Genomic DNA, 14,247 nt, shown 5'->3' with positions numbered 1-14,247 from the left:
ACTGATCACATGGCGTCATCATACTTTTTTTTTTATTTATAACAACAAAAAATTTACAAATAAAACAGAATACAGTCTCTACAAACTTTAGTTCATGTTTAAACAACAAAGGAATAATGAATTAAATATATTACAAACGCATGAGAGAAATAAGGGGAAACGAGAGGGTAATATTAACATAAAAACGAACAGGCCTATTAAATACAAAGCAAAAAGCACAAATTCTAGGAGTTTAAACATCACTCTAGGCTAATACCTCTTGTTTGAATATGCTAAAAAGGGGTTTACATTTATAGATATAAAACTTTCCAATTTATATCATTGTAAAACCCAAAACAAGGTGTTTTGATTAAGTCCTAAACAATGATTAAGATTATTTTGGATAATGAAAGCATTAATTAAAAAGCACTTTAATCCAAAAAGATTGAACAAAATGACATTCCCAAAATAAGTGAGCTACACTTTAAGTAGAAGTTTCCTAAAAAGATATATAAATATATATATATATATATTTCTTTTAAGGAAACTTCTACTTAAAGTGTAAGTATGTGTACTTGATAATGTGTACTTGATAATGTCTCTGGGGCCCCTCTAAATATATGGGCCCTTAGAATCTTCCTAACTTCCCCCCAGCGCCCCTGACTACACATTTCTGTGCGTTTCACTTTCTGGCCCTGAATTGACAAGGGGGCGGAGTCATGGAGTCAGCTGGAGACATTGTGACAGATGAAATCTGCATGGCTGAGAGTGGGTTGTTGCCATAGACATCTAATGATATATATTCAATATAAAAGTAATATAAAGCTAAGACACCATATGGGTCGCTTCAGTCTATTGCTCCAGTAAAAATTCCTTCTTGTTTCTCAAAACTCAATTTTCCCTTTGCCTTTTTTTGAGATTTGCATAATTTTTTTTTAGCTTTTGCTCAATACTTTATTTTTTGTTTGCAAAACTTTCTTTTATGTTGCAAGTATACAGCATTTGAACCAAGATTGACTCCACAGATCTCATTGTCTTACAGATATCAGAATTTATACCAGAGCTCATATCAGAAATAACAGCAACTACACTAAAATACACAATGCTCAGTTTGGGTCTAATGTAAATCGCAATCCACAATTCAACAAACTCTCAGTAGTTCAATGGCCTTTTCATTATAATAGCGAATCCCCACACAAACGCATACACACACACACAGATCCCTCGGTGGTCCGATGTACTCGTTACGATCGTTGCTCAAGGCTGCACACATGTAAAATCTGTCTGTAAAAGCTTTTATAAACTCCAGTATAAACAAACAAACACAAACACACAAACACACACACACGCACGCACACACACACACACACACACACACACACACACACACACACACACACACACACACACACACACCAAGTAAATATATTAACAAACTAAAATTGGCTTAAAAAGAGTCCAGCAAGTCTTGCATATCCATATATTGGTTGAGAAATGTTTTTCATTAAGGACAAACGCAACGATTCCCCTCCAGGAATAAAGCGTTCTCACAGGCCTGTCTGTTCACCGTTTCCCAAACAGATCAAATGCTTCAAAAGAACTGAAATGTAATCAGAATCTGAACATGCTTCATTTTAAAAGTCAGCGTAAATGAAAATAAGTTTCTGCTTTTTATCGTGACATATATGAGTAAAACGGTTTCTTGATCAGGAACAAATGTAGGGTGGGGCGGGGCTACATTTTGTTTATTGGGAATCAATTGGATGGTTAAGGTTTGCTATTGGCTGATCTCATTTGATTGACAGGTTGATCCAACCTTCATGCTCTTAAACACTAATAGTTTTTGCTTCGTTATTGTGAAATATTTGAGTAAAATGGTTTCTTGATCAACAACAAACATAAGGTGGGGCTTAATTTTGACCACATCATTGATTGGATGGTTGTGGTTTGCTATTGGTTGATCTCATTCTAATGAAAGTTTAATCATGCTATTAAATACTACAAAATTCTGCTTTTTATTGTGATATATTTGAGTAAAACAGTTTCTTGATCAAAAACAAATGTAGGGCGGGGCTTCATTTTGTTTATTGGGAATCAATTGGATGGTTATGTTTTGCTATTGGCTGATCTCATTTGATTGACAGGTTGATTCCACCTCATGTTATTAATCACTTATATTTTTTGCTTCCTTATTGTGTCATATTTGAGTTTAATGGTTTCTTGATTAAGAACAAATGTGGGGCTTTATTTTGGCCTCATCAGTGATTGGATGCTTGTGATTTGCTATTGGCTGATCTCATTTGATTGACAGGTTAGTCCCACCTTCATGCTATTAAACACTTATAGTTTTTGCTTCTTTAATTGTGACATATTTGAGTAAAACGGTTTCTTGATCAAGAACAAATGTAGGGCGCGGCTACATTTTGTTTATTGGGAATCAATTAGATGGTTGTGGTTTGCTATTGGCTGATCTCATTTGATTGACAGGGGGATCCCACCTCATGCTATTAATCACTAATAGTTTTTGCTTCTTTAATTGTGACAAATTTGAGTTTAATGGTTTCTTAATTAAGAACAAATGTGGGGCTTTATTTTGGCCTCATCAGTGATTGGATGGTTGTGGTTTGCTATTGGTTGATCTCATTCTAGTGACAGGTTAATCATGCTATTAAATACTAAAAGTTTTTGCTTCTTGATCAAGAAACCATTTTACTCAAATATGTCAAAATAAAGAACAAATGTAGAGCGGGGCTACATTTTGTTTATTGGGAATAAATTGGATGGTTGTGGTTTGCTATTGGCTGATCTCATTTGATTGACAGGTTAGTCCCACCTTCATGCTATTAAACACTAATAGTTTCTGCTTCTTTATTGTGACATATTTGAGTAAAATGGTTTCTTGATCAAGAACAAATGTAGGGCGGGGCTTCATTTTGTTTATTGGGAATCAATTGGATGGTTGTGGTTTGCTATTGGCTGATCTCATTTGATTGACAGGTTGATCCCACCTCATGCTATTAATCACTAATAGTTTTTGCTTCTTTAATTGTGACATACTTGAGTAAAATGGTTTCTTGATCAAAAACAAACATAGGGTGGGGCTTAATTTTGACCACATTATTGATTGGATGGTTGTGGTTTGCTATTGGTTGATCTCATTCTAATGACAGGTTAATCATGCTATTAAATACTAAAAGTTTCTGCTTCTGCTTAGTCCCACCTTCATGGTTTTAAACACGAATAGTTTTTGCTTCTTTAATTGTGACATATTTGAGTAAAATGGTTTCTTGAACAAGAACAAATGTAGGGCGGGGCTTCATTTTGTTCATTGGGAATTGATTGGATGGTTTTGGTTTGCTATTGGCTGATCTCATTTGAATGACAGGTTAAGAAAAAATAGATGCTGAAGACGGAGGGAGGGGAAGTTATTTTGATCCAAGGTAAGGATTTACAATAAAATAATTATGTGCAACAAAATAAGTTATAATTTTATTGTGATACAACTGTCCCAATTACTTATATAAAGAGAAACTTAATCTTTAGAAGTTACTCAAGGTACAACAGCACATTCATATAAATATTCAATCTTCAAGTGAAGTATTTCAATCGGATGTGCATTTATTTGTGCAATAAATTATAGCAATCACTAGCTATTTAGATGTGCTGGTGAGTTCATAAATCCATGAATAACGTACATTAGTTGTCTTGTGTGTAATGATGAATTGAATGCATTTGTTATAACATATGAAATAAAACTAAAACTTTGAAGACCACGCACTCCTTTGTAGCGCTTTCCAAATGTGGGGCTCAAAATTGGGGTTTCATGACTTTTATTTTCATCGTTTATAGCATTTGCAAGCTGTTTAAATGCATAAATCAATCAAAAAAATGTTAATTTATTCACAATACCTAAAACATTTATCAGTTTCTTTTGTTTTATTTTTTATTTTTCTTCTTCTTTCATTAAATTTTGATGAATATTAGAAAGTGATAACCATTAGCTGTGTTTCCATCCGAAAATGCTAATTAAATTCATGTACAGAACTGTAATATCGCATAAAAGACTTGCAAACAAAGCAGCGTTTCCATACAATGAGTCAAAGAGAACAAAATCGTAATTTCCTGATTATCTGGCGCCAAATATCCAAAAGTAAAAACGTAATTTGCTGCGGTACACGCAATGAACGCGATGGTGGCGTTTGAAAGTGTGAGATGCAGAGCACAGATGCTCTTGACTATTCTGGAGGTCATTAATAATATAATAACATAAATACTGAAATGATTAAGGCATTTTAAATAACCAAAACAACATATCAGATGTTTTACAATGTGCTCAGCCTGCTGGTTTGTCCATTCACACACATTATTATCATCATCACATGATTTCTTATAGCAAAATCGCATCACTTTAAGGCGCAGACTGGAATTTGCTCTGTGAAAGTGTTTCAAACGAAGTTCATGCGCATCTTTCCTTATTGAATTAAAAGTTGATCCCACTCAGTTATGCGCATACACTGAAAAAAGTGTTGCATGCAAAACTGTTGCAAACAATTTATTTGTGTTGAATTTAAACAAACAAATTAAATTTAATAATGTTCAACTTAATTTGTTTGTTTAAATTCAGCCCAAATAAATTGTTTACAACCGCTTAACGTAAAAAATTGAGTAAATCCAAGGAATCATCTTTGAATAATTTTTTTCAGTGTATGGCTTTTATACGCATTTTCATAATTGATGAGCATCTTGGCGTTTCCATCAACCGTTTTCTATGCGCAGATCCAAAATGAGCATAAAAATAGGTGGATGTAAACAGCTATTGACACCCATAGTAGGACAGACAAATACTATGGAAGTCAATGAGTACAGGTTTCCAAGCTTTTTCTAAATAACAGTTTTTGAGTTCAATTGAAACAAGAAACTCAAAATATTCTTGGAGGGTGAGTGAATGATGGGAGAATTTTCAGTTTTGGCTGAACTATTCTTTTAGTTGTATTGACTTTATTCCCAGATGCGGAAGTGCGCTCGTTTTTGCGACTGTTTTAGAACTTCCGATTCAGCCGCCTATGGGAGAAACGACTAGGAATAATATACGGCAGAAAACATTCAAACTATTTGCACCACAAACAAGTGTGTTCATGACTATACAGCAGTGGTGGAAAGAGTACTGAAAAATTACACTCAAGTAAAAGTACCATTACTTGACTAAAAATGTAGTGCAAATAGAATTAAAGTATCTGTTGTAAATGTTACTCAAAGTATGAGTAAAAAGTAAACCTTTCAAAAGTACTCAAGAGTAGTGAGTATTACGCTGTAGAAAGCTGATGCATTTACATCCAATTTGTGGATGTGTGTAAACGTAACATTCTGTAGTGCATCTAGTTATTGCCCAGCAGGCACACAACGTCATAAGACGTTAATATTAGGTTAGATTTAGGTTGGGATGTCAGGTGACCAAAATTAAATGTCTAGCCAGCGTCTAAGTACAACGTTATTTTGATGTCCAATGATGACGTCAAATGATGTTCATATTTGGTTGATTTTAGGTTGTGTTAGAAAGTACCAAAGTAACCAAAGTACCAAAGTAACCAAAATCCAACGTCGAGCCAACATCTTAAACCAACATCATATTGACGTCAAATACTGACGTTTATTCGTCAGGTATGGCAACCAAAATCCAACGTCTAATAGACGTCATAGTGGTAACGTCCACACAACATCAAGCTGTAACATCATTAGATGTTGATATTTGGTTGGTTTTGGGTTGGACATCGGACGTTGGACATTAACATCGGCCAGATGTCGAGTTCTGACATCAAACCGATTTTCATTTCCAAACAAAAAACAATGTCCCCACGATGCTGGGATACAACGTCAATCTGATGTCATGTTGATGACTTGTGCCTGCTGGGTGTTTAAGGCCATTTTGGTCATCAGACAGTAAACATAGGTCATCTTCTCATCAGTGACATGCATCTGAACGGTCTCTGGGTCAATGCATGCAAAGATTTCGGACATCTTCTTGGACACTTTTAATGCTTTTAAACAGTTTGCTGCATTTATAAATCACCCATGTCTTGAGGTTGTTCAGTATGATGTCATTTACCTTCTATGTGTGATTCGATTGGACAGGAATCACAGGACTGATTTTTCTAATCCCCATAGACAGGAACAAATTAAGTAGTGACTGCAGGTTGAAGGAAAGTAGAAGTAAAAGTACAGATACAGCACTGAAAATGTACTGAAGGGAAAGTAAAAGTACACGTTTTTAAAACTACTCAGTAAATTACAATTTCTGAGAAAAACTACTCGATTACAGTAGTTTGAGTATTTGTAATTAGTTACTTTACACCACTGCTATACAGACACAGCAGAATAATATAATGATAAAATATGAGTTTGCAACATCAAGCAGCATAACCAGCTCTTGTTAATGTCTAAAAATCAATGGAAGTGAATGAGACTCGAAGTCACGAGGCAAAAAGATTCTAACGGCCGTGCCCGCTCATATGTTAAGAACAAGGTCAATAACAGAGTTCTGATGTAAACGTTATATTGATCTAGAACATTGAAAACGGAGACTTTTAGGATTTCCCAGAGACTTACCAGTGACTTGATGAGACTAACCGGTCTCTGCTGTCCTTCAATGAGCAGGTATGGCTCAATCACCTCATAACGCTCTGAAGTGTTGTGTTGATCCGGATAGGCAGCTGAAAATAAAAGACAAGAAAACACACTTGACATCAGTCTAGACATTCAATGATTGACCAAATAACCCTGTTAAGCACTACACCACAAAGAATGCTTTTCTTTGTCTTGTTTCTAGTCCAAATATCTAAAGAAAATCTAAGCAAATGTTTATAAAAGATAAGCAAAAAATACAGTTTTGTTATATATAGAAATTATATATCAAAATGAAGTGAGTTTTCATTAAAACAAGCTAAATAATCTGCAAATGGGCTAAGTAAAATAATATTATGGCAAAATGAAAACAAGATCATTTTGCTTATGCTACTGGCAGATTATTTTGCTTGTTTTAATGAAAAACTCACTTCATTTTGACAAATCCCAAGACCAGAAAAAATGACAGTGAGAAAGTCACTGTCCTAAAGAAAATGGTCCCAAAATATTTTCTTAGTTATTATGTTTTAGTTAGTCAGGTACACTGTCATTCTACAAGAGCGAGTAGCAGGGATATTTATCCGTGTAGATGTAAGAGTGAATCAGGTAGAAATAATTTTTAGTATACTAGCTTTGTTTCTTGGAATGTTTTGCCTAAGATTTTAAAAGAGATCTGATTTGAGAGTGTTTTAGAAGGGAAATTAAGAAGTGGTTGTTTTACAGTTGGAGTGCTGAGCTGATGATGTTTGCACTCCGTTTATGATTTGCTCGTTAATTTTTTAAGAATATCGAGGGCCACAATGGAAATAAGCCTGTGGTTTTTTGTGTATTTTATCCTCGACAGTGTTTAAAATATGTATGAATTAGTCTGACTTGTTTGTATATTTTTGTTAAAATTGTCAAAATCAATCAATCAATCAATCAATCAATCAATCAATCAATCAATCAATCAATCGACTGAATAAACTAAACTGGCCATAGTGTATGTGTGTGGATGCAAATGTGTATGGGTGTTTGCCAGTGTTGGATTGCGGCTGGAAGGGCATCTGCTGCGTAAAACATATGCTGGATAAGTTGGCATTTTTAGTGTGCATACTTAAAATGATTCTCTGAAAGACTTTCTCCAGTCTGTGCTCAGTAAAGATGTCTTGTGTGTTTGCAGGCTGTCACAGTGACGCCATGAACACAACACTGTTAATCAATGCTTTTAAACACTGGGTTTGCATGACGACAATCTCCCTGGAAACTGCAAGCATCTATTCCTGCACTGCTAAAAATGCTTTTCTTACTAGTTTTTGCCTTGTTTCTAGACCAAAAATCCAAATTCCTAAATCAAGAAGCATTTACTAGACAAGCAAAACATTTTGTTGTCCCAAAGAATAAGTCAAAATTACGTGAGTTTGTCCTTAAAGGGGACCTATGATGAAAATCCTCTCAGTTTGGACAGAACTGTGTGTAGATATAGTGTGTCCACAGTCATATTCTGGTGATATAAAGCCAATAAGTCTCTTTTTTAATTTCCTGTTAAAATAGGATCCAAATCCCTCCCCTTTTAAGACCCACTGCAACTTGAAGTAGGAGTCTGGTTTCCCCGCCTACTGAATTGATTGACAGCTGCGTATTAACATGTCTCTGTAGTAACGCGTATAATCATATCAACAAGACAGGATGTGCACAGAGCAACTGGGATTAAGAGATCTGTTCAGCTCTCTGTGATCATCAATCATCAAATGTGATCAAGAGTGAGTTTTACAAGTTTAAATCGTTTTTAAAACAGAGCATGTGTGTAATGAATTACAGCGATTTACTTTAGCTTCATTTTATCACCACAGCCGCTTGTCAGTATTATTATAAACGAAGACGCGTCAATCCCATTTTGTGGACGTTAAATCAGGTTTATTTTGTACATTAGCATAACGGATATCTATACTTATCCATGCATATGCATATTTATCCATGCATTAAAATATGCATGTAAACAGACATCTTATTTCTCACTCCAATGAATATTCTCATGCACACATTTGCCATTCATTCTTTTCCTTCGGCTTAGTCCCTTATTTATCAGGGGTCGCCAAAGTGGAATGAACCGCCAACTATTCTAGCATTTGTTTTTACGCGGCAGATGCCCTTCCAGCCACAATTCAGTTCTGGGAAACACCCATACACCCTCATTCACAACTAAACTTAAACACTACAAACTGAACTACACTGTTCCTATTTACTATGACCCTTTATGTGAAGCTGCTTTGACATAATCAACATTGTATAAGCGCTATACAAATAAAGGTGAATTGAATTGAATTGAATAGTGTTCATTGTGTAAATAAATACAATTCATCTTTGTTAAAGCGACAAACTTTCTAAAAATGCTCACACATTCACAGACCCCGAAAAATGAATGCAAATGAAAACCTTTCTCTCTTGATTGTGGTTAACCTTTGCAATTAATCCACTATACAATCACTCCTCACTAGACAGACATTGCAGATCCTGCCATCTGACTATTCCAGATCCCATTCCTAAAACAATATATTGCGCAGCCCTAATAGACAGACAAATACAGCCAAAGCTGGAGTAATGATGCTGAAAATTGAGCTTTGTCATCACAGAAGTATTTACAATTTTTATCATTATAACATTTATTTTAAACTCTATATTTCACAGTCTTACTGCTTTCATTGGATTTTCAATCAAATAAATGGAGCCTAATAAATGAGCATAAGAAAAATGTTTCCTGAATATCTCTCTCTCTCTCTCTCTCTCTCTCTCTCTCTCTCTCTCTCATATTGTATTATTTTATCTCAACCTGCTATTCATTTGATTTGCTTTCCCTGGTTAGTCGCATCTCTCTACAGTAGTTCTGGAACAGGCGCCTGCATTTCTTACAACTGTAAACAAATTAGTTTCCTCCCAGACAATACAGTTTCCCACAAACACGCCAACAATACAAACACATTTACACTCGCTGAACCCACTGACACACACAAACACGCTCTAAGCATTTATCAAGAATGACACCAGCAATGCAATTTGCTAATCATGCATGAAAACACTTCATTATGCGCTGACGGCCAAGCTGTTAAGAGTGCAGTTTACAACACAAGCACACTGAACGCTACTCCAAACAAAAGAGTTCACTGACAGCTCCGTGCCACCAACTTACTGTATCTGTCTTCATTAAATCTTCACAAACAACTGCAACATCCTCTCTGTGTTGCATACATATATTTGATTTACAATGCATGCAAGAGAAAAACGTGGATGATTACGGTTCCACCAAAGATCTTTGTTAACATGCATTTTGGTTATTGAAAATTGGTTCTTAATAATTTATTGCAGTCAAAAATAAACTCCAGCTCATTGGAAATATGTGCCCAGGACTACATTTTTTGAGAACCAACAAATATGTACCCTGGACCAGGGGTTTTCAGACTTTTAGGACGCACATCATGTACCTCACTCAGGAAATGCGTTGCGGCTTCTCCGACCGTAATACACCTAAAACACGGGTTGCCGTAAAACTCGTCGCAGGGAAGTGTTTTGGTTTTCTCTCGTTAACTGCAGGGAAAGAGTTAAACAAAAACATGTATCGATTTCATGAACTTCATAATACCAGCCCTACGTGGAAAGCACAAATAATGTCTTTCAATTCGATCAAGTCCAACGGCCGCCATCCTTGAACCAATATAAGCTGCTTGTTTTTCTTGTCTATTCCATTGCTCACACTTTTTTCAGTCTGAAGGGCGTCAAATGCACAAAACTCCCAATTTGCGCCACAGGATGTCTAATCGCATCTTTGCATTGACTTTACATGTAAATCACTCGCGCTTCATCCACGTTTGCTTACTTACTACAGATGCACTTCTGCAGACCTCGGCTGAAACGAGTGGTTATTAGAGTTGCTGTTGCCTTTCTATCAGCTGGAACCAGTCTGGCCATTCTCCTCTGACCTCTGGCACCAACAAGGCATTTGCACCCACAGAACTGCCTCTCACAGGATATTTTCCCTTTTTTTGCACCTTTCTCTGTAAACCATCCCAGTAGATCAGCAGTTTCTGAAATACTCAGAGCAGCCCGTCTGGCACCAACAACCATGCCACGTTTAAAGACACTTAAATCCCCTTTCTTCCCCATTCTGATGCTCGGTTTAAACTGGAGCAGATCGTCTTGACCATGTCTACATGCCTAAAAGCATTGAGCTAACAAGCAGTTGGACATGTGTACCTAATAAAGTGGCCGGTGAGTGTATAAACTAGACATTACTGACTAGGATTGAACACCATTCTTGAATTTGCTTCAACTCTATAAAAGCTTATGTGGAAGGAATCACTGCGTTTATTTGGTAGACAGTAACTCTAATTATGCTCCAGTCTGATCTTTGAAACTTTGCAGACCTTTTACATTGACAAACAGCGTCAGTACACTGGACATTAAAGGTCAAATGTAAAGCAGCATAACAGTGGCATCCAATTATGCTTTTTCAGACAGATTTGACTGCTCATGTAGACTTATGTAGACACATCTGAGCAGTTCACTAGGTTTCAAAAGTCTTCCAGAGAAAGTTCACTCTGTAAAATCCCTCTCAGAAATTTGCTTTTTTTTTTTAAAAAGCTTAAATTAGTGAAAATTTCCTGCAATAATCCCATTACGATTTGTACTATCAAAGCATGGCAATTTATAAAACGTGTGGAAGGAAGATCTCAACTCACCTCAACTTTTACCCCCATCTGTGATAATTTAGATTTTCTGCCAGGAACTGAAGACCCACAATTCAAAGTCTGGTCACTGAAAGGTCTCACTACATTACATGACTTGTTTGATGGAAATATTTTAATGTCTTTTGACCAACTGACCAATAAATATAATATTCCGCGACAAGATTTTTTTCGCTACTTGCAATTAAGAGACTTTGTGAAAAAAGACACTACAATACTCGAAAACCAGGACATTTCAGTTGTGGAAAGACAACTTTTTTCATACAGGGACAATTCAACAAGCTGTTTCTACAAAGTCCTTAAGGATTGTGGCTCTTTAAATACGGACTCCTTGAAAGAGACTTGGGAAAGGACCCTTGATATACAAATCACAGATGATCAATGGGAGGAAGCTTGGAAAAATGCAACGTCCCTAAGTGTATGTAACAGAGTAAAAGCAATGCAACTGAAAATTCTACATAGAGCTCACATCTCTCCCTCACGGAGGCACAAGTTTAAAAAGGAGTTGTCACCAATGTGTCTGAAATGTAAAACTGAGGAAGGAGACCTTGTTCATTGTTTCTGGCTTTGCAGGGAAATTCAAAAGTTCTGGGCTATGATTGAACAAGAAATTAATGGTATTTTATCTATTGATATTGGTGGTAACCCCAAGCATATGCTGCTTGGGATATTCAACGAGATAAATATGGACAAACATAAAAAAACACTTTGCAAGTTCCTGACATTTTGTGCAAGAAAATGTATTCTCCTGAACTGGATAACGGACAAAACTCCTACAAAGTCTTTATGGCACAGGGTAATACTTGAATATGTACCACTGGACTACTTAACTTGTGTCTTACATGGCAAAGATGTTTTATTTCATGAGAGGTGGGATCCATTTTTGTTATATATGGGTTTAAACATAACCTCTATAATCCACAGAGGGTTGATTTAACAAGGTCAGATCTTATAAAGGTTTGTGGTGCATGAATATGCAATATCGCAAATTTTATTAATGCCCCCCTCTTTAATTTTTTTTTTTAATTTATTTTTTTATTTTATTTAATTTTTAATTTTAATTTTATTTTATTTATATTTAATTATTTAATTTAATTTTTTTTTCTTTCCCCCCCACGTTCTGTTAACTTGTTTGTTGTTGTATCTGTATTGCTTAAAAATTTAATAAATACATTATTAAAAAAAAAAAAAAAAAAATCTTCCAGATTAGACCCTGTTTGACCGTCTGGTATGAGCATGTAAGCGTGTGTTTGTGTGTGAGAGTGAGTGAGTGAATGTAATTGAGTGTGCGAGCGAGTGTGTGTGTCTTCCTCTCAGACTGTACATTAGTCATCTGAACCCTGCTTTATGTCTGATTTCAGTGTTTCCCCTGTGATGAGAAGCAGAGACTGAGCACTGATAACATTGTGAAATCTCTCGCTCAGCACATTCACAGACGCTATGAAACACTCAAGCAAACACCGCCAGGATGACCCACCGTCATCCTTCACTTTTGCTCTGATTTCATCTTAGTCTCAGATTCACACATGCACAAACACAGAGGCATTTACGCACGCACGCACACACACACACACACACACACACGCACACACACACACACACACACACACGCACACACACACGCGCACACACACACACACACACACACACACGCACACACACGCACGCACACACACTCACACACACGCACACACACACACGCACACACACGCACGCACACGCACGCACGCACACACACGCACGCACACACACGCACGCACACACACGCACGCACACACACACACGCACGCACACACACACACACACACACACACACACACACACACACACACACACACACACACGTTATTACTTTTATCCTGAAAGTTACAGAGCAGATAAACAGATTGAGTCCGATATGACCTGTGAAATGTTTTTGTAAGACTCAAGGCTCTGTTTATTTGATCAAACATACTGTAAGAAGTATTATTAGATTAAAGCAATGGCTTTCTGTGGCAATTTACTCTCAAATGTAATTTATTTTCCTTTCATGCAAAACAATATTCAGCACATCTTTAATATCACATGATCCTTTAGATATTTTGTATTAGCATGTTCACACTTACATATACATACAGTTGAAGTCATACTTATTATGATATTTTCCCCCAATTTCTGGTTAATTTTTAAACATATTAGCATTAATAACTCATCTCTAATAACTGATTCATTTTATCTTTTCCATGATGACAGCTCATAATACTTTATTAGATATTTTTCAAGATACTCAGCTTAAAGTGACATTTAAAGGCTCAACTAGGTTAATTAGGCTTAGTTAGGGTAATAAGGCAAGTCATTGTATAATGGTGGTGATAATCACAGGAGATCTAATCCTTACAGATTGCTGGTAAGCTCACAGGTCGCATAGAACTACAATATATGGTATATGGACTACAAGATCCAGTCATGCAACACACACACACCTGCTCCAAGTCTCCATTGGTTAGACTCACACAGTTGATGCTGCTCATGGACTGATTACACTACACATACAGTTGAAGTCAGAATAATTAGTTTTTTTTATATATATTTCCCAAATGATGTTTAACAGAGCAAGGAAATATTCACAGTATGTCTGATAATATTTTTTTCTTCTGGAGAAAGTCTTATTTGTTTTATTTCAGCTAGAATAAAAGCAGTTTTACATTTTTTATGAACCATTTTAAGGTCAAAATTATTAGCCCCCTTAAGCTATTTATTTTTTCAAAAGTCTACAGAACAAACCATTGTTATACAACAACTTGCCTAATTTACCCTAACCTGCCTAGTTAACCTAATTAACCTAGTTAAGCCTTTAAATGTCACTTTAAGCTGTATAGAAGTGTCTTGAAAAATATCTAGAAAAATATTATTTACTGTCATCATGGCAAAGATAAAATAAATCAGTTATTAG

General features: G+C 36.0%; 2 protein-coding genes across 3 annotated transcripts in view; one reads left to right on the top strand and one right to left on the bottom strand.

The window, feature by feature from the left end:
- dock1 (dedicator of cytokinesis 1) overlaps nt 1–14,247 on the top strand; it is a 927,369-nt gene that overhangs the window by 214,748 nt on the left and 698,374 nt on the right. The window lies entirely within an intron of this gene.
- LOC130238984 (disintegrin and metalloproteinase domain-containing protein 12) overlaps nt 1–14,247 on the bottom strand; it is a 541,789-nt gene that overhangs the window by 476,292 nt on the left and 51,250 nt on the right. The window contains exon 2 of the mRNA XM_056470105.1: nt 6,583–6,686. Coding sequence (XP_056326080.1) covers nt 6,583–6,686 — 104 coding nt within the window. The remainder of the gene's footprint in view (nt 1–6,582; nt 6,687–14,247) is intronic.

This window comes from Danio aesculapii, chromosome 12 (assembly GCF_903798145.1).
Source record: "Danio aesculapii chromosome 12, fDanAes4.1, whole genome shotgun sequence".
Taxonomy (NCBI): Eukaryota; Metazoa; Chordata; class Actinopteri; order Cypriniformes; family Danionidae; genus Danio; species Danio aesculapii.
Note: the sequence above shows the minus strand (reverse complement) of the source record. Positions and strands in the feature narration are given on the sequence as shown.